The sequence below is a fragment of the Chaetomium globosum genome, genomic scaffold (genome assembly GCF_000143365.1).
Source record: "Chaetomium globosum CBS 148.51 scaffold_2 genomic scaffold, whole genome shotgun sequence".
NCBI classification, from domain to species: domain Eukaryota; kingdom Fungi; phylum Ascomycota; class Sordariomycetes; order Sordariales; family Chaetomiaceae; genus Chaetomium; species Chaetomium globosum.
Genome location: NT_165977.1, coordinates 1,860,608 through 1,884,571, shown reverse-complemented (window position 1 = coordinate 1,884,571; position 23,964 = coordinate 1,860,608). Strand labels below are relative to the sequence as shown.

At 54.5% G+C, this 23,964-nt stretch overlaps 9 protein-coding genes across 9 annotated transcripts; 6 read left to right on the top strand and 3 right to left on the bottom strand.

The window, feature by feature from the left end:
* Positions 1-95: 95 nt before the first annotated feature.
* Positions 96-5,295, bottom strand: CHGG_02720 (uncharacterized protein; the record flags this gene model as incomplete). The annotated part of the gene is made up of 6 exons (XM_001229235.1): positions 96-1,071; positions 1,245-1,833; positions 1,916-3,607; positions 3,748-4,134; positions 4,246-4,341; positions 5,238-5,295. The coding sequence occupies 6 exons, from the start codon at positions 5,293-5,295 to the stop codon at positions 96-98; spliced, it is 3,798 nt and encodes a 1,265-aa protein (XP_001229236.1).
* Positions 5,296-6,987: 1,692 nt separating this feature from the next.
* Positions 6,988-7,559, bottom strand: CHGG_02719 (uncharacterized protein; the record flags this gene model as incomplete). Its single annotated transcript, XM_001229234.1, has 3 exons — positions 6,988-7,075; positions 7,143-7,290; positions 7,460-7,559. 3 exons carry the CDS (start codon positions 7,557-7,559, stop codon positions 6,988-6,990), a joined length of 336 nt encoding a protein of 111 aa, XP_001229235.1.
* Positions 7,560-8,122: 563 nt separating this feature from the next.
* Positions 8,123-8,478, top strand: CHGG_02718 (uncharacterized protein; the record flags this gene model as incomplete). The annotated part of the gene is made up of 2 exons (XM_001229233.1): positions 8,123-8,183; positions 8,249-8,478. The coding sequence occupies 2 exons, from the start codon at positions 8,123-8,125 to the stop codon at positions 8,476-8,478; spliced, it is 291 nt and encodes a 96-aa protein (XP_001229234.1).
* Positions 8,479-10,504: 2,026 nt separating this feature from the next.
* On the top strand, positions 10,505-11,726 carry CHGG_02717 (uncharacterized protein; the record flags this gene model as incomplete). Its single annotated transcript, XM_001229232.1, has 4 exons — positions 10,505-10,535; positions 11,124-11,145; positions 11,269-11,495; positions 11,557-11,726. The coding sequence occupies 4 exons, from the start codon at positions 10,505-10,507 to the stop codon at positions 11,724-11,726; spliced, it is 450 nt and encodes a 149-aa protein (XP_001229233.1).
* A 1,481-nt stretch (positions 11,727-13,207) lies between these two features.
* On the top strand, positions 13,208-15,181 carry CHGG_02716 (uncharacterized protein; the record flags this gene model as incomplete). Its single annotated transcript, XM_001229231.1, has 5 exons — positions 13,208-13,260; positions 13,366-13,463; positions 13,541-13,744; positions 13,798-14,814; positions 14,889-15,181. 5 exons carry the CDS (start codon positions 13,208-13,210, stop codon positions 15,179-15,181), a joined length of 1,665 nt encoding a protein of 554 aa, XP_001229232.1.
* A 115-nt stretch (positions 15,182-15,296) lies between these two features.
* Positions 15,297-16,215, bottom strand: CHGG_02715 (uncharacterized protein; the record flags this gene model as incomplete). The annotated part of the gene is made up of 4 exons (XM_001229230.1): positions 15,297-15,420; positions 15,484-15,522; positions 15,635-16,083; positions 16,141-16,215. 4 exons carry the CDS (start codon positions 16,213-16,215, stop codon positions 15,297-15,299), a joined length of 687 nt encoding a protein of 228 aa, XP_001229231.1.
* A 1,453-nt stretch (positions 16,216-17,668) lies between these two features.
* Positions 17,669-18,201, top strand: CHGG_02714 (uncharacterized protein; the record flags this gene model as incomplete). The annotated part of the gene is made up of 2 exons (XM_001229229.1): positions 17,669-17,830; positions 17,929-18,201. The coding sequence occupies 2 exons, from the start codon at positions 17,669-17,671 to the stop codon at positions 18,199-18,201; spliced, it is 435 nt and encodes a 144-aa protein (XP_001229230.1).
* A 1,561-nt stretch (positions 18,202-19,762) lies between these two features.
* CHGG_02713 (uncharacterized protein) lies at positions 19,763-21,509 on the top strand (the record flags this gene model as incomplete). Its single annotated transcript, XM_001229228.1, has 2 exons — positions 19,763-20,406; positions 20,549-21,509. 2 exons carry the CDS (start codon positions 19,763-19,765, stop codon positions 21,507-21,509), a joined length of 1,605 nt encoding a protein of 534 aa, XP_001229229.1.
* Positions 21,510-22,143: 634 nt separating this feature from the next.
* CHGG_02712 (uncharacterized protein) lies at positions 22,144-23,591 on the top strand (the record flags this gene model as incomplete). Its single annotated transcript, XM_001229227.1, has 3 exons — positions 22,144-22,209; positions 22,341-22,660; positions 22,730-23,591. 3 exons carry the CDS (start codon positions 22,144-22,146, stop codon positions 23,589-23,591), a joined length of 1,248 nt encoding a protein of 415 aa, XP_001229228.1.
* Positions 23,592-23,964: the final 373 nt, after the last annotated feature.

The following is a 23,964-nucleotide window of genomic DNA, read 5'->3' as shown; positions in this document are numbered from 1 at the left end:
GGATTCAAAAACACAGTAGCATTCTGCTTGTGCCGCGGTCTAAGGGAGCGGGCCTACCGACAGCTTTTGTCAGCAGTTTAAGGTGTGGGAGCTCGTCAGGGTCCCATTAAAGAATCCATATCGCTGCGAACCTCTGGCTGCTGCCTCGGCTCGGCATCCGTCAGCCTTCCGCCGACTCCCATCACCCGCGTTGTCTCGGTAGTATGCGAGGAGGCCAGTGGTGAATCATGCTGCGCGACGCCGGAGGCTGTACCATGCTGTTGCGTCGGGCTCGCCGGCACAGGCGTATCGGCACGCACGGCACGCAACGAGTTAGTTTCACTAGCGACAGCACTATCCCGGCCTCTCGAAACTCCTATCGCGAATGGGAGGGCTTTCCTAGAGCCTGTGCTGGACCGGCGGCTCTCGAGACTTTTAGATAGCGTCTTGCTCACTCCTTCGATACCTGATGCGGCGCTACCGCGGTTCCCAGTCACTCCTCCCTTAGAGCCACCTCGCCCGTGGGTGTGTCTATCGGCCATGGCTTCAACATTATTGGCCGCGACTGTACTTTTAGCGAGTCCCGGGGTCGATGGCGCCCCAGGCTTATCCTCAGCAGCGTCGAGTAGGTACCAGCGAAGGCCGTCGGACAAATCAAAAGGGTTGTCGTTCTCATCGTCATAGGGCGATTCAGATTCAGTTGCCCCCCCTTTCTTAGCCGATCCTGGGGGGGTTTGGAGCGACTTCGAGAGGTCCACGACCCGATCCTGAACCCGCGAGATCCTAGCCAGGAGCCACTCCCGATTGCGTAGCCGATGTGCTTCTTGCTCTCGTAGAAAGTAGTGCGGAAACCCAACGTTGAATGCTGCCCAAGCTCCAGTCGTCTGGTTCCTTGTTGGAAGAAAGAGGGCAAGGTCGCCCTCTTTGAAATTCTTAAACGCAATCTTCTCGTGCGCTTCCTTCTGCAACGCTCGCGCCTTGTCGCGATATGCCCGCGCGTCGCGCTGCAGCTTACGGGACCATGTGCTCAACATCTCGAACGCGCCGATACACAGTCTTTGTTTCGCTGAAGACGTCCATGTCGGAACGATCCTAACGAGGATATGTAAGCATCGTACTTCTCTGACTCGGTCCCCTTGTCCGAACAGTTCACCCAGTTAACGAGGTCGAGGTCCGTGCTGCTGACAACGGCGGCGCGGCTGTTGAGAATGCCCGATCGGCGGAGCGATGAGCTCGGGTCCGAATCGTTGGCGTTTTGTGATGACCGTTCGGAGCGGGATACCTTTTGTATCGCCATGCTGCCACCTTGACGAGTTACCGAAAACCCGAGCCGCTCGAGTAGGTGGATCAAGCGCTCATTGTGCGAGTATAAACGCTGTGTGAGATCCTTTGCGTGCTCCGATCGAGTATCAAAGAAAGCCGTCAGGCTTGACAATTCGGCCTGTGACCGCTGCAGCTTGTCCTTGTAATGCAGAACCTCTTCTTCTAAGCTTCCCACCTGTGAGCTACGAGAAGCGAGCTCCTCTGTGACGGCAGTGATCTTCTTCTCTTCTTCTTCCAGACGTTTCCGTAGGGATTCGGAACCTGTTTCCCCGTCGGCGATTTCGGTACGCAATTGGCGGAGCTGCTCGCGACCGTCACACAACTCGCCCTCGAGCGCTAGAACTTTGGCCTTCTCCTCAGCCAAACTTTCGCGGAGGCGAATCGATGATATCTCCTCGTTTGATACGCGTTCCGTCAGAGCTTCCTTTTCCACTCTCGCTGCTTTGATGGCACTCTGCGCGGAGTCCAGCTCCGACCGGAGTAGAGAAATATCACCCTCTAAGCTTTGCATCTTCGCCACGGCATCGCTGGCTTTTATTGAGATTCCATCAACAAGGTCGGCCAGGTCACCGGGGGACGGGTTCGCCTGATGATACCTGATCCCAAAGCTCACGTAGCGCTTTGAGTTGCACATCAGCCGCCTTATTGAACTCTTCGAGCTTCTTGCGAGAGTTGTTGGATTCGTTCTGTGCGACTTGGGTCTTCCGCTCCTGGGTTTCTATCCTCTCGCTTTGTAGGCGTGCTTCTTCGTGTAAGAAGCTGATCTTGGCTTCTGACTTGAGCGCCTCGTCACGTTTCTCCTTCATCAACCGCTCAATCTCGAGCTTGAGGGCCTGGATTGTCTCGTCGTAAGAAGCCTTCTCGTTCTCTCTGGACTCCCCGAAATTTTCAATCTCGTCCTCGGTATCTTCCAACCGCGCCTGCAAGCGTTTGATCTCGTCCTCGAGCGATTTCCGTTCTTCCATAAATTCCCGCTTGAGGGCCTCCATGTTCTCAAGCAGATCCTTTTTGGTGGAGTTGACCTCATCCATCCGTCCTTGGACGTCACTGTACAATGCGACTTGCCCGCCAAGGTCCTTCTCAAGAGCCGCAGACCGCTCCTTTTCGGTACGCAACTCGGCTTCCAGTTGTTGAACACGTTGGGTGAGGATGTCGGTTCCTTCCGCAGACCCCCTCCGGCCATCTGAGGCATGCGGGGATTTGAGCGAGATGCTCGAGTCAGCTCGGTCGTAGAGTTGGTGACTAGGAATCTGAAAGAGATTGCCCAAGCTTGGTCGAGATACTTGTGTTTGCCGATGGAGTAAATCCTCGAGCCTCCTCACGCGACTCTCGGCTGTCTTCAGCTTGCTCTCGAGCTTGGACTTATCGTCTTGTAAAGACCGTAAAAGGTCGTCATCGCCTCGGATCAGCAAACCACTGCGTCCCAGAGCGGCGTCGTGAACGCTACCGTTCTTAAACGCTTTCATCCGCTTAGATTGTTGCCGTGTGGGGTTGCCCAATTCTGAAACCATTTTACCAACATCTTCAATAATCCCGGCATCGGCCTGCTTGGTTTGCAGGAGCGCTTGGAAATCCTCAAGGTCCTTCCATGTCATGGCTGGCCACCGTTCCTCCTCTCCGAGGAGGTTCACTTCAAGGCCGGGAACATTGCTGTCGGAGCGGAGAAGTTCTGGGCCATATGCGGGGCCCATCGTTTTGTACCACCGCCGTCGTCGCTTGACTTCTTCCTCCTGAAATAGGGCCATCTCATTCGCAAGCGTAGATGAGTCTTGTTTCATCTTGTCGTACCATTCACGGCGCTTGATGGCCTCTGCGACGAAGGAAGCATACATATACGGGACCTGTTGAATCAACCGCAAGTAGTCGAAAGTAGCAAAATCCTCCTCTTGGTTCACGACGCTGAATTGCGACTTAACACTTTGGCTCAACGCTGTGATATTGGTGATGCCGCGCATAAAATCAAGCGATTCCGTGGCCAGAGAATTTCTTGCCTGCGTGACGGAGCGCAGCATGTCATGCATTTCCACGGCTCGTTGGCTCACGCTCGGCAACAAACGCTGCGTGTGGTTCGCGGCAATTTTGGAGGCCTGCACCACGGCATCTCGGGTAGGACCGGCATAACTGAGTGTCGTTTCGTAGTCGGTGCATATCTTCTGGGCCAGGGCTTCTATGTCGTGAACGAGCTGCTGGGGTTCACCGGCGTGAGGCACCACATATCGCCCATATGTCCCCTCATACTCGCGAAACAGGTCCTGGGCCCCCTGAAACAGGCGGGAGGCAGCTTTGTCGAGGTCGGCGACTTGGACTGTTGAACTTACGGAGCGTCGCAGGCGCGAGGCGGCCCGCCTTGCGTGCCACCTCCAAGTCCACCAGATCCTCAAGGGTTGCCTTGCGTTGTACTCGTCCTTTCGCGTCACCAATGTCGCAACCGGTCATGAACCGGACCATGGCGGGGGGAAACCGGAATGCTCCTGGCAAGCGATAGGTACTGTTCCCACCCCGCCGCCAGGGCACCATAATCGGCCTGGGTTTCTGGAAACCATTTCTGGAGTTCCGAGTATTTGGCTTCATGCCCCTTGATGGAAGCCTCGAGGTTCCGAACGGCGGCATCGAGACAGCACACCATGACGTCCATCTCGCCATACCCGTCTTCTACTACCGCGGCCATCTTTCGGCAGTCCTCGACCACCCGAAGCGCCCAAGCACTACGCGTCTTGAATAGCTCCTGCCATGACTGTACGGATTCGCTTTCTTCGATGGAATTCGGTGGGCTTTCGATAGTGTATCGCTCGGGGACCGGAAGCTCGGGTTTAGGGTCTAACGAGGAGGTACCTGGTGAGAGTGCCTGTGCCAGCCGATTGTCGTAAATGCAAATCTCCTTCTAAAGCTTCTTGTCAGGAACCGAGCGCTACATAGCAGAAAGATATACCATGGGTCACCAACCTCGGTCTGTAATGTCTGGGATTTCAGCGGCCTCCCCTGCGGGGTCAGGATAATCAGACATTGGGCCGGTATCGAGCTCTTCCTTGCCACCAAAGTCTTCAAATCATCCAGTCTAAAAATTGTTAATCGACACAACATCACCAACTTAGCGTGCTACTACAAGAGGACGTACGAGGAGAGCTGTGAGGCGTCTATTTGCAGGCGCTGACCCGTATGGGCGACCAACACCTGTGTTGCCATGCCAAAGCATGCCTTCCAAAAGAGGACGGTCCCCAAAGGGAGAAATCAAAACGGAATTAATTGAGCCGAAGCCTGAGCCGAGAAAGAAGAGGTGGTCGATGGCGTGTTGCCGTATCTGCGTTTCGGTTGACCCGATGTGGTTGGCCGGTGAACCCCTCAATCTTGGGCGCCCAGACCAATCCCCAAGAGCCTCTGATAAAATCGTTTGAAAGTTCGAAAGGATATTCCCACATTTAAGATGGAGCCTTGGTCGGCGCACAGGGTGAGCCAAAGAGAAGCCGACTTCTTGCGTGTTGCCTAGGTACCTAAGGTAGTTCAAGCTGGAAAGGCACGGGCGCTCAGCAGACGATACATAACCCCAGTTAGTCTTCGCACAGTGCGAAGGCCGTTCCGGGCTTGTGCATGTGAAATCAAAAACCCTGGCACTTCCCTGACAGAGATCTGTCAATGCCAGTCACCGTGTTTGATACTGTGTCATTCGTTCGCGTCATTCGTTCGCGTCATCCGAGCAGAGTCTCCACTTGTAAGCTCGGATCATCTCTCCGTGCTTCCTATCCACCTGAGGCAAAGAAACAACTTAGAAGCTATCACCAACCGAGCCCCAGATTGCTGCTGTTGATGACATGGCCTCACCAGCCGTACCTGAGCCATTTTCCATCGCCACAGAAGCTGAGGCCAATGCTTTGACGTTGTATGACCAACTACAGCAACTTGAACTTGAACTTGCTCTTTTACGATCGCAGCGAACCCACCATGCATCAGGTTAGAATCGGCGCGGGAGGCGTGCAGCAAGAGAAGGAAGCCTTCCATGCTGACGATCTTGTCAGCAGATGAGAGCCCACAAGTCTCTGGGCACAACTGGGCAGGCAAACAAACCCACTTATTAGAAGCAAAAGCAACCCTCGCATTGCGCAACAGTGCGGTAGAAAGCGTGGCAGTAGTCCAACCGACACTAAACGCCGCCCACAAAGCGACGCAAGCCTCAATTGTTGAAGGGTACCATTAAAATACTTCCTCAAACAAATAGCCCAACGGCCAGGGCGTGCTGACGATTTGGTTTCAAAGGGGCCTGTTGCCAACCATACAGCAACGGGACAAAATCACGGTCAAAGCAGCAACAATATGCGCAGATTTGCAGACAGCGCGCGGCAGCCTGGCAGGACTTGAGGTCGAAAATCTTCATGCCAGCCAGCGAAACACGTCACTTGCCACGAAAGTTCTGGAACTCGCCGAGATAACCCATAGCCAAACCCCAGAGAGTGTCGAAAGCGGGCAGTACAAGGGCAGCATAGATATTTTAGAAAGCAAGGTGGATTCGAGCCGTCGTAGATGGAGGGTAATGAAGGGGGCAGCAAGCGCCATTGTCGCCGGAAGCGGTATTGATTGGGTTCGAGATGAGCGCTTAAGAGACTTGGTGCTTGATCCACCAGAATAACGCAGACCTTGGGCGTCTCTAAAAAACAGCACGCGGACGAAATTCTTCAATATATCTCGGGAGAAACGGCTACTTGAAGATGAGCCTGGAGAACTTGCAACTTCGCCAATTATCATTTGGGCACTTAACTACCTAGGCAAACTTGGTAGTTACAAGTAGACAGTTCATGCCGATCATAGGAAGCAACGTGGGCAGGGAAGTGGATGCGCAGGCCAATACAGCACGAGAGCCGGTTCTTCTCACACAAGGGAGTCTCTTATAACATCTCATGATCAAAATTGGGAAGGGAGAGATGTGCAAAAACACCGCTGGGACAGCTTTGTTGGGGGAGGTGGAAAGTCGCGGAAGACACAAGGCAAATGGTGGATCGCAAAGCAGCCAAACAAGTCCTTGGTCTCGGCTGCTGGCTGATGTGGGCAATGTACGAATAGGGAACCGGCAAACGCCAGAGGAAAGATAGGGGAGCGGGTTCCGCGCTTCGAGTGTGGCATTTTGTGCGCAGAAAGATACGGTGTGATTGACCAACCATGGATTCCGAGGAAGGGACGGAGGGACGGAGGGACGTGCCCAGACTGATGGTTGTATGTGGTACTTGGCGAGCAACGAATTTTAGTGCCTATCCCTGTACTCGGCAAGCTCGCTCAATCTTCGCTGGCACTGATGCCATTGCAAGCAGTGGAAGACATGGCAGAGTCGACCAAGCCCTCAATCTCGACCAAGAGTCACCAATTTTTTCGACAACTCCATGATTGCGCAGAACGCTACTTCAGTTCTACAGGATAATCGAATAAATACCTACTTTACCTTACCTACCAGGGCATCTATCCACCGAGGGTCTGTTCAGCGTCGCCGGCATCAAACCAGCCAAGGAGACCAAGCAATGGATGTTCTGCCCAGTGGACGAAGGCGACTCGGCTTCGGTCTCCAACGGATGACGGTTTGTTATAGCCGGCATCATGATCATCCCTTATAATGTCTCTTTGGTTCGTGAGAACGCGAAGGAAGCGACACAAAAACAGAGTTTGACAAGCAACGCCTCCTCACCTTTTTCATGCGCCCACAACATTCTACGTCGACCCATAAAGGATCCCATTGGGGGTTGGAGTATGTTTGGCCCTTGCAGCCCCCCAGGGGAACTGAGAAAGGCCGGAAGGTCTGTTTTAAACGATGCAAGCGGGCGCTGGCTTTGGCAGCTCGCCAGGTACAAGGTACAGGAACGCACAGTCCGGCTGTCCAGGCACTCATGTATCCGATACCTCCAACTGGTCCGTGCTCAGGAGTTGTGGACGCGCTGAAGCCCAGGACCGGGCAATGAGAGATGAAGGGGTGCCTCGCCCCTCCCCAAAATCGGGCCAAAAAATCAGCCCGTGCTGCAGCCCTTTTTGTTATGGCAGGAAGGAGGGTCCCCCGCTTCCCTCACTCAATCAGCCGCCCATAGTAAAATAGGAGCACCGGCGTCCCCCCTCCCCTCTCAAAATCTCCCTCCTCTTCTCCCATACAAACTCCCACAGCACAACGCCTCAGTTGACCTCCACATACCCAACTCGCAGTGAGTACCTCCCCTCTCCGCAAATCTCAGCCGACCTCCCAAGTACTTCCCTGGCTCCTCATTGGCGTCGCGCTTTTCCATTGGGTGCATTTTCCCCAGTCGCCCTACGATCCAAGCTCTTCCCAGGTTTGCTGCTATCGCCGCGCACGCAGCGCTTATGCTCTTGCCTCTGCTTCCACCCAAAACTTGCCTCCCGTGTCTGCAAGCGCATCATCTTCTGTCCTCCGCAACGCCAACAAACCCGCGCATCTCACAATCAAAACAATCAACACCGCGTTTGCTAACCCCAGGCGCAGGGCTCGACAGACCTGCACAACGTTTTTTTTTCCCCTGCCGATTCAATTTAAAGTACGTATTTTAATCGCTATGGACCGGTTTTGAGTTTCGCAATGCCTTATCGCATCTCCGTTGCCACCAATCCGACAGAGTTCTGTGGGTTGGTCGCGCCAAGCATGTCGCGCCGCGCAGATGGGACCAGACGCGCGACGCGCCTGGACCGGCTGCCCCTCCCCCGATTCCCCGAGGTCTACAAAATAGGGTGACGCGAAACCACGCCGGCGCTACACTCCACGTTCCCTCACTACCCATCAATCACCCGCACACCAATCTCCGATGGCCATTTACTAATTGTTCTAGTTCTCCACGCAGCCACTATGCCGAAGGCAGCTAAGAGCAGGTCTGGCAAGGCCGAAAAGAAGACTCGTCAGAAGAAGGGTAAGTAATTATTGTCCCGGTCCCAATTGCTTCAAAGTCGATCAAAAACTGACTGGCCACCATAGACCCCAACGCACCCAAGAGGGGCCTCTCTGCGTACATGTTCTTCGCCAACGAGCAGCGCGACAATGTGCGCGAGGAGAACCCTGGCGTCTCGTTTGGCCAGGTCGGCAAGATCCTTGGTGAGCGGTGGAAGGCCTTGAGCGACAAGCAGCGCGCGCCCTATGAGGCCAAGGCGGCCGCCGATAAGAAGCGGTACGAGGATGAGAAACAGGCGTACAATGTAAGTGTCTGATTTCTCCCAGACCTATGAAGTGCTCGCCGTCTAATTATGTGTCAAGCAAGCTCAGGCCGACGCCGAAGAGGAAGACTCCTCCTGATCGTGCTTTGCTCTCTATTGCGCTTGGGGTAGCCGGCCTTGGTAGACGTTCTTCAATCAAGCAGGTCAGCCCCATCCGAACGAAGCCTTTCTTTCTTGTATTTTTTGGGATGGGCGGTGTTGCTTGGGGCACGGCAATGGGCTTTCAGTGCTTCTCTTTTTTTTTCTGGCATGGTCTGCGAGAGGGTTACTATGAACTATGGAAACTGGAAGGCAGGATTCCTTTGGGGTGGGTGAAATCGATCCATTCCAGACGAGGGTGCAGCACTGGGCCCGACGACATGTATAACAAAGACCTTTCACACTTTCAGGTACACCCGCGACCATGTGACGTCTGGTGAGGGCTCATTTGTGCTTCCCTAACTTTCCCATATGGCCTGCCAACAAATTTGGCTGCGAGCTAGCAGTCCCTTCCTGCATCCACCCATGTGGGCTCGTGCGTACTTCAGTCGAAACAACATATCCTCTCGCTTGCCGTCTCACCATCTCTTTTGGACAAGCGACAGGCGTTGCCCGCAACTTGCCTCGCCGACCTGCGTCATCGTCGCCCCCCAAAGTTAGCTGAGCTCCTTAGCCCATATGTGTGTTTCGCAACCGGGCTCGCGGGAACGCCCGTCCTTTTACACTAGGGATCCATTTCCACTTCTCCACTTTCCCACGCCGCCGACGGCATGGTCAGAAACGGTCTCTAAGTGCGATATGAGTGGTGGCAACAACACCAGGCCCAGCGACTTCAGTCTCTTGAGGCGTGGGACCACATGCCGATTGGTCCCGTCGCCCATGGGAGACATCCCCGGAACTAAGTGCAACACGATCCGCATGCGGAGCTCTGGCGCGCTCTGCAGCACATACAATTGGGCCGGCTTCGTGGCAGCCTCTGACTCCCCAGCCGCCACGTATGGCCGTGCGTCGCTGCATCTTCGATTCGACGTTCCGCATGACGTTGATTTTGCGTCCCGCGGTGATTCGTAGGCTCCATTCCGTCGGCTACGAGGTGCGACGCATCGCAAGGGTGTGCTGTCCCCGAAGACCGTAACAGGCCGTTTGTGGTGCCGAGATGCCCAATCTTCCTTTGCCCTCACGCATTGTAACAGACGGTCAAACACCTTTGTCTCGAACCCGTCATCTTGACCTACCCGCCATCGTCAGGTGGCTGTCGCATCGCAGGAAGTGGGCCTCTGGTGTCTCGTCACTGGCGCTCGAGCGGGGATTGGGCCGATGGTTTAAGTCCTCGTTCGACTTTCTTCCACCATTTTCCCCTCCCTTGTCGTCTCCCACGAAGACCGACGAAACCACATCTCCTGACTTCTCGGGGCCCCAACACCCTATAAGGGCTATGTTGAACTAGTCTCTGTTATCTATCAAGGTGTGGCACCCGTCAAAACATAAAGGTCCCAACAACGTTCATCCACGAACCAATCATCCCGGGAACAGCATTACAAGAAACAACCGGCCGTACGGCAGAACCATGGTGTTATGCCTTGGCGATGTGTCGGCACAATCGATGAGACTCGTATTTCGGGCTTTCAGACACGACACAGCAGTGGGCCACTAACTTAGCCCTTCGCACGGAGAGGCACGCCAGAATGGAGCCACCGGGCCCGGTCAATATTCCCGTCGAGACACACCTCCTCTTGGGCTGCTGCCGCGAGGCCGACCAGGCTGAGGTCACCGCTCGGGGTCTTGATCAACTACGAGCAGCACTTTCGGAATCGTTCCATAGCCATCTCATAGCCCTGGCCGAGGAAATTCGGGGTTCTAGCAGACTCCTACGCGGCATTGCCGACCACTCTCAAATGCACATCACGCGGGTTCCTTTTATGACCAGCTACCTAAACGTTTTACTACCTTGCCTATCCCGGACTCTGAAAGACATCACAACCCACTACGAGGATAAAACCCTCTCTAGAGAGATAAGATGGCGCAAGATGGTACCAACAAAATGGACGGGAGGAAGGCTGCTGGGCCTCCCGGTTTGCCCACAGCCGCTTCCGTTCTTTACAACCCACTTCGCTGTCGCTACTAAAGCAGCTTATCTCATTAGGTATTACATAGGCCCATTCACTCATGCCGAGTTTCCGGCCTTTGCCTAACCAAAGACCAGGTCTCCGAGCTTCGACCTCAACACACTTGAGACCCTCCGCACGCGAATCGTTACGCTACGTGAGCAAAGGGGAATACGTAGGTGTTGCAGCTCGTCGTTATGTCGAAGAACATGTCCATTGACTCGACACATACCTCACAGCCCCACCTGCGCCGCAGACAGGAACTCTAGTCCGCCAGAACTTGATGTCCCTTACAGTTACACAAGACCGCGTTCGTACTTTCTAGCGCCGCGTTGCATGTCTGCGTTCTCTAACCCGGGGGCCAGCATTCGCATTGGGCGGAGCAGATCTTTTCTCTTCCCCTCCCATCCCGAACGGCATTGAAACACCGAAAACCGTGAGTATTGCCGGCCCAAACTCAACTCTGGGCCTTTGCCGATGGGTCCTGCTGACCTCCCTCCAGGTGCAAATCTTACGGTCCATTCTATGCATGGGGCCACTTAACCATACCACAAGACTCTACGGTTCTGTTCCGGCGGTAAGTTTCCTTGGTAACTCCAAGGCGCACGGCACAATACCCAGCTCAACGCCCGATTGTCCGACAACATAGCCGGTTCACGCCGGACGAGTCACAGTATCTAACAGATTTGTGCAACAACAGGCCTTTTGACAATGACACGATATCCATCGTCGTCTTCTTGAGCTCCGTCGACCAGTGCCCGTACTTCTTGATGAGGACCATGCAGGACAACACCCCGTGGTACTCCATGTTTGGTGCCCATGAGCTTTGTATCGAGCGCGAAGGAAGTGCTCTGCAACTGAAGAGGTGGAGTCGCTCGGAGCAATGTAGCAAGCTTTGGGTGGCACTGTATTTCCTGACCTGGGAAGGTGAGTAGCTGAAACCCAAGGGGCGCGATGCTTGTTCGTAACGCTTGCTGATCGGGGCTAGAGATGATATTGTTCTATTGCACTTTCGTCGCCCTCAAGGCTCGCAATTTATTGACTGTTCAAATCCACCCAAATGAGTTCCAACTGCGCCGGGAGAAGCGGTTGTTCCAAGCGTATGCCCCTGGTACTCTATATGGCCCGGGCTTAGGATCTAACGGCGAATATGGCTAGCCAAATCATCGACGACGGCTTCAAACACTCACTGATTGTCTACGAAGACATGCAGTCACGGGGCCTGCGACTGCACGCTGCGGTCTGGGAAGGCGAGCTCAGGCAATGCCCTGTGTGGACCGCCTTCGGTTGGTTATCCCCGCCACCCCTTTGCTTCACTGACCCGGCAGTCGTCCGCAATATCTGGTCCCAAATACTAACCGTGACATATTTACCAGTCACACACCAGTCCCAATCCTCAACATGGCTCAGCCGCCGCTCTCGACACAGAGTCTGGCTCAAAGACATTCAGCTTTACGTGTTTTGCAACACATACCGGCAGGAACATATGCGCCAAAACAAATCTGGAGCATTCGAGATACATTTCGACCGGGAAGAAGATATGTATTGCCCAGCGGCCCGCCCCAGGACGGTGCTTCTGGCAACATCCCCTTCGAGTCGGCCCATAGTTGCCGTTGATAGTACTGACTCCCCCCGGCCGTAGCAGCCAAACGATTTAAAGAGCTGTTCTCTGTCAAGACAGTCGCTCCAGAAACGTCCGAGAATGAACCCGTCGCCAGTTCTTCGGCGTAAACCCGCTCGTCCCCTACCCCTCAGGCAGTCCCCGTACCCGAAGACTATACAGGCGTCGAGGTTTTGCAGTGTAGGAATTCTCCGAAGAGTAACCTCCAATGAAGACTTGCTGGTCCACTTCCTTCAGCCAATTCTCACCCACAGGGCGCGTAGTGAATGGTTTGCCGAGATGCGATAGATCGCGGGCAAATATCAACTCGGTATCCTCCAGGGACAATATGCGTGTAACGTTCTGTACGTGTATCTGAGACAATATAAACCAGTTAAAGCTTCAAGGATGACATCACGACTCCTTCGTCTATCGGCGCACATGCTAACCGGTCCTTTACCGTCCCGTGAACTAAACCCTGTTTGATAATGCCCTCTCGACCTCATTGCTCATACTAATTGAGTACATTGCGACACCATCTATATTCTGTTCCCAGAAAACGCACTAGCAAAACCAGCCCAACAACCCAAGGTTGGAGGATCGGGTGCGGGATGCGGCAACACAACCTGCGTCGATGGATCCGGACCTGCCAATAAAAACCCAAGTCTCGCGCATCCCCCATCATCAAGGAAACAACGGTGCCGCAGTCCACGCCACCTGGCCACCCCATGGAAGGGAAGAACTTCAGTGTTGTCAAAGAATGGAGCAGCAGTGGGGCCAGCTGAGGGTCTCCCCAGGGTCCAATACCATCCGATTTCTATCCGCGTCGGTACGCTGCGGTACCTTGACCTGTCATCAGGTTGGGTAAGGCATCTGCTTGATGGTTTTAAAGCTACGCCGCCCCCCACCACCAACCGCAAAAACGGCCACCGTCTCGAGCTCCTGTCCTCAACTGCTCCCACCACCCCGCTATCCACCCACACACCGACAGCGGTAAACAACAAACAGCTCCTCTCTCAACCAGCATACCAAAACAAAGATGGATGTCAAGACCGTCGATTTCACGCCCTTCACGGACCAAAAACCTGGCACGTACGTCACTGATAACCCCGCCCCCGCATCACTCACCCCGCCAAAGCTTCCCCCGAGATGCGTTTGCGAGAAGCATCATTGTTGACACGTCCGAACGCTCAATAGCTCTGGCCTGCGCAAGAAGGTTACGGTTTTCCAAAAGCCGAACTATAGCGAGTCTTTTGTTGCAAGCATCCTACTGTCCATTCCCGAGGGCGCTGAAGGTGAGATCCACGATGGGTCATGCCAACCACCAGTACTGGTATTACGGAATACGGAAAAACTCACAAGCTTTTCGAAGGTGCCTCTCTCGTCATCGGCGGCGATGGGCGATTCTGGAACCCGGAGGTGATCCAGTTGATCGCCAAGATGGGTGCGGCATATGGCGTTAAGAAGCTTCTAATCGGTCAGGATGGCATCTTGTCGACGCCAGCCGCCAGCCACCTTATTCGCAAGCGCAAGGCTACCGGTGGCATCCTCCTGACTGCCAGCCACAACCCCGGCGGTAAGTGGCCGCTCGTCGCGCTCGGTGTGCAGTTACCTAATCTACAGGCGTAGGGCCCCAGAACGACTTCGGCATCAAGTACAACCTTGCGCATGGCGGGCCCGCGCCCGAGTCGGTGACGAACAAGATCTTCGAGACTTCCAAGACGCTGACATCGTACAAGATCGCCAGCATCTCCGATGTTGACATATCCACAGTGGGCACCAGGACGTACGGGAATCTCGAGGTCGAGGTGGTCGATAGCACGGCCGATTACATGGAGATGCTAAAGGACATCTTCGACTTCGATCTGATCAAGAAATTTTTCGCAACACATAGCGACTTCAAGGTCCTTTTCGATGGCCTCTCGGGCGTTACCGGGCCGTATGGTAAAGCGATCTTCGAGCAGGAGCTTGGTCTCGGCCCCGAGTCCACCCAGAACTGCGAGCCGTCGCCTGATTTCAACGGCGGCCACCCGGACCCTAATTTGACTTACGCGCATGAGCTCGTCGAGGTTGTTGAGAAAAAACAGGTTCCTTTCGGCGCCGCCTCGGACGGAGACGGTGACCGGAACATGATCTACGGTGCCGGCGCCTTCGTCTCCCCCGGCGACAGTCTGGCCATCATTGCTCACCATGCGAAGCTGATCCCGTATTTCAAACGGAATGGGGTCTACGGATTGGCCCGCAGCATGCCCACATCCGGGGCTGTCGATCTAGTGGCGAAGAAACAGGGCCTTGACTGCTACGAGGTACCCACGGGGTGGAAGTTCTTCTGTGCCTTGTTCGACGCCGATAAGTTGTCCATCTGTGGCGAGGAGTCGTTCGGGACCGGAAGCAACCATATTCGGGAGAAGGATGGTCTCTGGGCAATTGTTGCCTGGCTTAACATCATCGCTGGCCTTGGTGTGGCGAACCCTGGTGTTGCACCGAGTATCAAGCAAATCCAGAAGGACTTCTGGACCGAATATGGCCGTACCTTCTTCACCCGTTATGATTATGAAGACGTCGACGCGGATGGTGCCAACAAGGTGGTCGGGGTTCTCAAGGACCTGGTTGCCGACCCTAGCTTCGTCGGCAGCAAAGTTGGCCGTACGTACAAATCCCACCTGGTGTGCATTGTTGGTTCTATCGACTTTCAGCTGACGTGCCCACCCTCTTCCTAGACCGCACTGTGACCGGAGCTGGCAACTTTTCCTACACTGACCTAGACGGTTCCGTGTCGTCAAACCAGGGCCTGTACGCCTGCTTTTCATCTGGCAGCAGGATCGTTGTTCGACTATCAGGGACTGGTTCGTCGGGCGCCACGATCCGTCTGTATATCGAACAGCACAGCAGCGACCCGACCACCTATGACATGGATGCCCAGGACTTCCTCGGGCCTGAGATCAAAATGGCGACGGAGCTCCTAAAGTTCAAGGAGTTCATTGGCCGGGACGAGCCCGATGTGAAGACGTAGTAGGTATATTGTTGAACTGGGGCGACCGGCTTGATAAAGGCGGCGGGGTTAGGCCATGCTTTGTCCGTATGTTCCGTCTTATCCCCCAATGCCGGCATAGAGAGCAGCAGCCGGCTCAGGGCCCAGCAGGCTGGAAAATGGCCGACCTATAATACTTAGCCTCTTCGATGCTCTCGAGTATGTCGTCCTTTGCCTTGTGTGTACCCTTTTTACGAGGCACGGTCAAGGCAACCTGCGGACTGTTCGAACGTAGTTAGTGATTGGCGATGTGAAAGGGGAGGAAGCCTGCCGCAGCCACTTACTCGGAGCTGGTAGGCATCGAGGTTGGCACAAGGCCCGGGCTGATGGTAGGTCAAAAAAGGCAGGTCTACTTACCACCATCTCCGTGCGGCCTCCTTGATGCTGCTGACATCCAGTATACGGTAGTGTAGGTGATCGAGTACCTTCCTGTACGGGCCTTTTCTGAGAAATGCCTGGTCGGCGTGCACGCTGTTCCCCGAGAGAAGTGCTTGACCTCTTTCCGGGATATATTTTTGTATGTAAGCCAGGAGGCCATCCGCTGCCTGCTGAGGTGTCACGGTTGACTGGATGACGGCCGCAGTGAGGCCACTCTCGCCATCTACCACACTCTGTTTAGCAACCGTTCCCCATCCGTTCTTTCCCATAGATGACGAAGAACCCCGGGCAGGGTGGAAAATGGAGGTGTCGAGTCCTGAAACAAATAATAACATGGGACGTGACATACGGACACGGGTACACCACTCATCCATCATGCCCATTTTCTCTTTTGTCTGGTGTACGACAGTGCCCCACCCCGACTCGTCAAGCAGCTTTAGTTGGCCATCGGTAATAATGCAATAAATCTCAATGATGGCATCCGTTTCTGGGTCAAGACCCGTCATCTAAAACAACAAGTTAAAGTCGCTACTCAAGAGAGAAGAGCAGGAACAGGCCCGCACCTCACAGTCAATCCAAACTAGCGGATCATGTCGCTGAATCGGGTGTGCGGCCGAGGTGGCGTGGTCAACGGACATCACGGCGATAGAGGTGAGAATATATGATGGTGGTGTTAACTAGTACCTGAGCTTGCAGATTGAGTCTGTTAGGGTCCGTCGTCGCCCGATAAATAAAAGACCACCTACTGCGTATGGGGCTTTCCGTACGAAGTGCCTTATAACGACGCACGGTACGAGAACAGGGCCCACATCGTGGGGGGATGGATACAGCCAATTAGAACTTTTATACTAATACACAGTACGAAACATACACATTACGAAGTATAGGTACCTGTGCAGTTACAGGGCACTGCACCCACAAAGTACAATGGACTCGCACTGTGGTAACTGTATCTGAACCCGGAAGTGAAGAATTTGGGAAAACCCTCCCTAAGGTACCTTAGGTAAGTCCAGCTACCTAGGTAACTACCTAGGTACCTAGTCACATCGGAAGTCTTCATGCTGCACTGGACTTCACAGTGCAATTTTGACCCGGAGCACCCAACTCTCATTGGTTAGTGGGTGGCTTGGCTTGCTTCCATGCTTGGCGCTCCGGCACGCACGTCGCGTTTCCATTGATGTGGGTAACTGGTCGAAAACACCTAACAACGTGATGCCGAGAAGCTTCCATATCACCTCTAGGCACCTCAAGGCAACGACATGCTTATCGCCAATTGTGACATAGGCGATGAGGATGTGACTCACCGAAGAGGTCCGTGTATAGGGGGATGGTCTATTTCGACGTGCGCCGCGGCGTAGGCACCTGCAACCTCAGCTTTCCCAAATCACATCACCTACCGAATCCTTCATCCAACCTCCTGCTACGATAGTTATTGCCATGGCCGATAACGTGACAACTGAGGTCCGGCGCGTGTGCCTCAAGTTTCTCGACGGCGTGCTTGCGACAATCGATACGCTTGGTAACGGTGTTTATGTGCTTGATGACGAGTGTCTTGTCTCGCTCAATATTCGAATGGCGGAACCTCTCAATATTGAGGAGAACGGTGTTGATTTTGGCCCCCGTTTTTTCTACCCTCGCTATACATTAGAAGAGGCACGGCAGCAAACGGCTGCATACCTTGCTGATCTTTATCCCGATCCGTCTGATTACCCCGAGTGGGCGGAATGTCGTCCCTATGGCCCCCAGAACCCACAGCCGCTGTATAATAACCCACACCCACTGCATAATCGGATGTCAGATGCGGAGGCTAGGCTGTCTTGGTGTGCCGACGTGATCGGTGGGTGTAGCCTTAATGAATCGCGTAACCAGGGTATCTGGGGTGGTTCATACTAGAGGTGTTTTGAGTAAGTTATAGACCCTAACCGTAGAAGTGAAGTCAATACCGGGAAATACAAACGCTGATGATGGCTTCTAGTTCTTGGAACCTCTTCCCTGATGAATGGGGTAATCCGAGTCTCCCGGACTACCACGAGTTTGTGCGGGTTGGAAACCCGCCTCGGCTTTATTCCTTTGACGTAAACAAGGGTATTCATGGGCAACCCCTTCGCTGGCATGCCGCAACATCGGAGGGACGGTGGTAGACGTGGCAGAATCCGCCACGGGGAAGTGTTGCGTAGCGAGGTCGTCGCTGCAATCACCCTCCTGAAGCTCCAGTTCCGCTTCCACCACTTCTGCCGACACCATACCTTGCCCGTGAGTTCCATCGCTTCGGAAACGAGCTTGCCTCCTGGCCTTCTGCCGGAGGCGTTAGGCTAATCTCAGGTTATCGTTTTCTCTTTCATGAACGACAGGGCCGGCCGGAGTCTCGCACTTCCACTACCACGGAGAGGTCCCTCGTACTACGACAATTCCGCCTGCTCGACTTCCGAAGTAACGAGCCAACAACCGACGCCTACCACATGATCCGGTGGATGGCTAACCGCCCAATGGGCGAAACCAGATTCCTCGACGTCGGAGATGAGGAGCCCTTTTACACATCCCACCACCACATGGACAAGGATGATGGAAAATTATTATTCATACTCCGCTATGCCCTAGGGCGTACCGGACCCTCAGCTATTTAATGTACAGGAAAACCGTGCCCTCCCGGGCCGGGTGAAAAACCCATACCAACAATCAAGGAGCGATACGTTTTAGTGAGCCTACATATACAAAGAGAGGAGGCCTCCTGGCCTCCGAACGGGGGCGCTTCGGGCCGCCGCTTCCAGCTCGAGCCTCCTGGCTAAGCTGTACATCGGCAGCTTCCCCGAGTCCATCAGCCAGTCGAGAACTCTCCTCGCGAGCCGTGCAGTCGTGGGATTGATGCCGTGTAGAACAGAGTAAAAGTCCCGTCGTGTCCGAATTCGAAGTTCTCTCCCATCTTCTAGTCAACGGTGGGGCCCAAACACCACACTACCAGGTGTTCTGGCAGTCTCTCGTCCCTCGCCACACTCGCAGGCAGGAGTCAGAACCTCCGGGACTCCCCGTGTAAACAAGAAGTCCTGTAAGCCTATTGCTCCCGTCCGGATTTGAATCAGCAGTGAGCTCTTTGCCTTGCTGAGACCGTCGTGCCTCCTTAGGGTTTCGTTTCGGAATAGCGTCTCCTGCTGATGGTCAAAGTCGTCCGCCGGCCTGGTGATTGCCCTGCCGTCCCGTTCCTTTAACCACCTGGCTTTCCAAGCCTCTTCTACTACCCTGTTCGTATCAACGGTTCCCCCCGTCCAGCGCATGACCGTGCCCGCGGCTCTCTCCACCGCCGTAGGCCCTTGAGGTCCCAAGGTTCGCGGTCGGCCCCTGTTGCCCCTCCTCGAGCTAAGTCTCTGCTGTATCTTGCGGCAGGCGGTGAGGACAACGCTCGCCGCCGTCTTCTTGCCGCCTTGACCGTCGTCCAGGTCGGGTCGTTGGAGTCGGTTTTCGAAATCTGCAAGCCGTTTGTTTAGGTACAAGTCCAATGGTGGTACCCGTGTCTCTGTCTCGAGGTTACGGATGGGGGTAGACTTAAAGGCTCCCGCCACAATCCGCAAGCTCTTGTTCTAGGCCTTCCTGAGGGCCTTAGTGATGCCTTTCTTTGCCGGCTCGCCTCCCACATCCGTGGGATGATGGAAAATTAATGCCCATTATCAGTTAATTTTCTATAGTAGACAACGCAGATGTCCTGGTAGTTGCATATAATTACATCAGATATATCATATTTTCATTCCCTGACAACCCGTGAATCCCAATGTCCTGCAATTGCTGAAGCTCACGTGACCCAATGGGGTTGTCGGGCTGCACACGGCACAGTGCTGGTTTTCATGCCTTGGTACTGTACCTGCCTGAGAAGTCGGCTGACTTTCAGCTTTAAGCTCACTCGCTTGACTGTGTAGGACACCGGTCCAGGTGCGCATCCAATCGCAACACAGCCAGCACTCCGAGTTTATTAGCGTGCTAAGGCCCTATAGGCCCAGTGCCTCCGGGCGAAATAAATTCCATCCATCCACTCCGAGTTTAAGGAAGCCGATCTCAAGCGCCGTCTCGGGGTTCATGCGAACACCAACCCCTCTTCTGGGATGGCGTCTAAGCAACAACACCTGGTGCTCGTTTGTTTCCTCCTCTAACTACCCAGCAACTTTCCTCCCCCCGCCTCGCGGTAACTACCTATACAAGATGTCAGGCACCAAGGAGCACATACTGCCTACTCTCACCCCCCCGAGCCCGCCGCGCATTCTAATCATCGGTGCGGGCTCGCGAGGGCGGACTTACGCCAGCGCCGTGGCATCGTCAACTAATGGCGTGGTCGTCGCTGTTGCTGAACCAGACGATTACAAGAGAAATCATTTTGGCGAGACCATGATATGGGGTCCTCAGGGCTCACCGCCCGAGGGTGCCGCCTTTAACGACTGGCGTGATTTCATTGTCTATGAGACACAGCGCCGGGCCCGGGTTGGGAGCGGCGCGGTGAATGTTCCTCCTGGCGTCGACGCTGTCTTCGTTTGCGTGTTGGATGAGATGCACCGGGAAGTGGTTGTCGCGTTGGCAAGCCTTGGGGGACTGCACATCATGTGCGAGAAGCCGCTGGCAACCAATCTCCGTGATTGCGTCGAGATGTACGCGGCCTTGGAATCCAACAAGGTCTCTGGGGGGCAACAGGCCGTATTTTCTATCGGACATGTGCTGCGATATAGCCCGCATAACATGATGCTCCGCAAGCTTGTTATTCGGGATCGCGTTATCGGCGATATTCTGTCTGTCGTGCACACGGAGCCGGTTGGGTGGTGGCACTTTGCCCACAGCTATGTCCGTGGGAATTGGTACGTGGCATCATATGGAAAGCTCTTAACTTCCCGCACCAGTCTAACACCCATAACCGTGTGATGGTTGGCTCGCGACCCGGGGGGAAGACATGTCTCAAGTCTCGAGTCCTTGCCTGAGTTCTGCTGATGACGTTTCCAGGCGCCGCGAGAGCACATCAGCGCCGAGTCTGCTCACTAAGAGCTGCCACGACATAGACGTTCTACTTTGGTTGCTGTGCTCGCCCGCCGACTGCTCGGCTGAGGATTGCCCGCCGCCCCATCTGCCGTCCACCGTCACTAGCACCGGCTCGCTCCAGTATTTCCGACGAGGCCGAAAGCCAGCCGAAGCGGGTGTCGCCACGAATTGTCTCTCATGCCCCGCCGAGAGTAATTGTAAGTACTCAGCCAAGAAGATATATGTCGGCCCGGAACTCGCGGGTGTTGAGTCAGGCAATAAGAGGTGGCCAGTGAGCATAGTGCTCCCCGACATCGAGTCCTATGGGAGCCAGACGGAGGCCCGAGATGCCATGCTCGCCGAGCTGGCGAAGGACTACAACACCAAAACACCGAAGCCAGAAGTTGCTCGACGAAATTGGTTTGGGAGGTGTGTATACGAAAGCGACAACGATGTGTGTGACGAACAAGTGGTCACACTCAATTGGGATGATGACCCATTGTCCGGGAACGCTGAGACGAGCGGCCGCAAGGCGAAGACCGCAGTTTTCCACATGGTCGCCCACACGAAGAAGATTTGCGACCGGTACACCCACTTATACGGCGTCGATGGTGAAATATTCGCAGATTCAACCACAATCACCGTTGAGGATTTTCGCACCGGCCGGACAACCGTCCATCGACCCAAAGTCGAGGATCACAGTCATGGCGGGGGGGACATTGGCCTTACCCGTCAGTTTGTGCTCGCAGTTGACAAGGTCAAGAACCACGGTTGGTCTACCGATAGAGCACAGAGAGAACTTGTTGGTTGCACCCTAGAAGAGGTTATTCGCAGCCATGCTGTGGTGTTCTGTGCCGAGGCGGCGCGGCGCGGCAGGAAGGTGGTCGATTTTCCCAAATGGTGGGCGGCCGAGGTTCAGGACAGGCCGACACAGGCTCCAGTCTAACCGATCTGTATCTTATACACAAGTAACCTCCAGTGACATTTTATGTACACTGCACAGCCGTTATGGCAATGGTCGATGGGTATACAAGAACCCCAGCCAAGAGGATCTGAATATTCCAGTCAATGAATGAGTAGGCTTGCGTAAGCCATGATTAAAATAGATAGTTAGTACAAGCCCAGGTATGTAGCGGCCATCCTCTCATGGTTCCATGTAAATGTTCAACCTACCGAAAAACTGATGGCCCATCCAACTGCCTACAAATAAAGTTGTCGGACCTGCCCAAGTGGGTTTTGGCGGACGACTTTCAAGCGCCACCAGGGGCCGGCCCCGCTCAGCCTAAGCCCAAGCAGCGTACCCAGATTTCGTCCCAAGCCAAAACCCCCAAGCCCGCCAACGTGCTCGTTGCCGAGTCAAACCCACACGTCCGTCCCACTTGCACCCCCTTGCATCCAAATTCCAGCCCTCATTTCAATATCACCTACGCAGTAGACTCTTGTGCTCCTGTTCACCCCACGTGTTGGTTGGGTCCGTTTTGCGCAACTCCTTACGGCCACCGCCTACTTGATCCATATTCCCTTGGATTCGCGTTTCTATATCTAGAATACGCACTACGCGGCGCCCGACTTCACCCCACATGGAGTCCGCAACACCAACGCAGCAGGCCGGCGGTGTCGGAGCTAGCTGGGGCGCTTTTCTCAAGGTTCGACGCTTCCAACAATACTTCCTGCGGGCTAGTTAAGGTTGTCGGCTGTCGGCTGTCGCAGCGCTACAGTCTAGGCTAGCGTAACTATATGCGATTCCCATTTGCTAACTGAAGACCGGTTTAACTAGTCGATTGCGTCCTTCAACGGCGATCTCTCGAGCCTTACCGCACCGCCCTTCATCCTTTCGTCCACGAGCTTGACGGAATTCAGCTCGTACTGGTGCGAGCATCCCTCCGTCTTCGCCGCGCCTGCGCAGGAACCCGACGCCGCTAAGCGGGCGCTCTTGGTGCTGAAGTGGTTCTTGACCACGCTAAAGCAGCAATACGCCAGTCGAAGCGAGCAATATGGCAACGAGAAGAAGCCGCTCAACCCCTTCCTTGGCGAGCTATTTCTAGGCAAATGGGAGGACAGCGCCGGGACCACGGAGTTGATCAGTGAGCAAGTTAGGTGAGTGCATCGCTGCCGTTGGCGGCGTCTGGTAGCTCTGCTGACCCCGGTCGCTTCTCTACACGATAGCCACCATCCGCCGGCAACCGCATACAACATCACCAACCTTCCTAGCGGCGTCCGACTCGAGGGTTACAACGCCCAGAAAGCATCTTTCTCCAAAACAATCAACATCAAGCAGATCGGTCATGCGCTGCTCACAGTCCCTGTACCGTCCTCCGCGGAACCCGACACTTTTCTGATCACCCTGCCATCACTTCACATCGAGGGTCTTATTTTTGGTTCGCCCTTCGTGGAGCTAGATGGCAGCTCTTACATTACTTCGTCGAGCGGCTTCACCGCAAAGATCGACTACAGCGGAAAGGGGTGGCTGTCCGGCAAGAAGAACTCGTTCACTGCCAATTTGTATACCACCGGAAAGGAGAAGGATGTTCTTTTCAACGTCTCCGGGCAATGGACAAAGTCCTTCGAGATCCATTCTGGCCCCGCCAAGCACAACAGCAAAGAGAACCTTGTCGGGAACTGGGACCCGTCTCCGCTTAGCGAGCTCATTATTGCTCCCCTCGAGAAACAACATCCGCTGGAATCTAGACGGGCCTGGTCTAAAGTGGCAGCTGGAATTGCCAAAGGCGACCTTGACACCGTCAGTGTTGAAAAGGGGAAAATCGAGAATGCACAGCGTGAGATGAGGGCCAAGGAAAAGGCTGAAGGGCGCATCTGGCAACGGCGCTATTTCTCCGCGCAAGAGGATAGTACTGATTCGATTTTGACGAGCTTGGGTCCCGCCGGGGGCCTGCCCGAAAATGGCGATGCAGACAAGACTGGCGGCCTCTGGCGGTTTGACGCTGCGAAGTCTAAAGTGGCGCACAGTGAACCTTCGCTGAGTGAGGAGGAAGCTGAAAAGATGGCGAAAGAGCTGCTAGGGCAATGAAGGGCCTCCGTTGTGGCCACGGATCCTCCTTAGTACTGTATAGGACAGATAAACATCGGATATGTGGTCATCGCGGTGATGCTAGGGTGTGTGGTGACTAGCCATGTGTCCCACCGGCGCTCCCCATCAGTAAGCATTTCGATCCGCTCTAGTACCAGACCATCTCTAGGTTAATCGTAGATGCTTCTTTGGCCGTAATACCTTTTCCAACTGTGCTAAGGAGAAAAGACAAAATTGTGCCGCAATCACGAGCAGGTGGTGAGCATCACATTATCAATACAGTGGCTGCATTATTTCGTCTCTATCGTACGTGGATGCTAGGGGGAACATCCTTATCAAAACTCTATATATTCTTGTGTACATGGTCTAGATC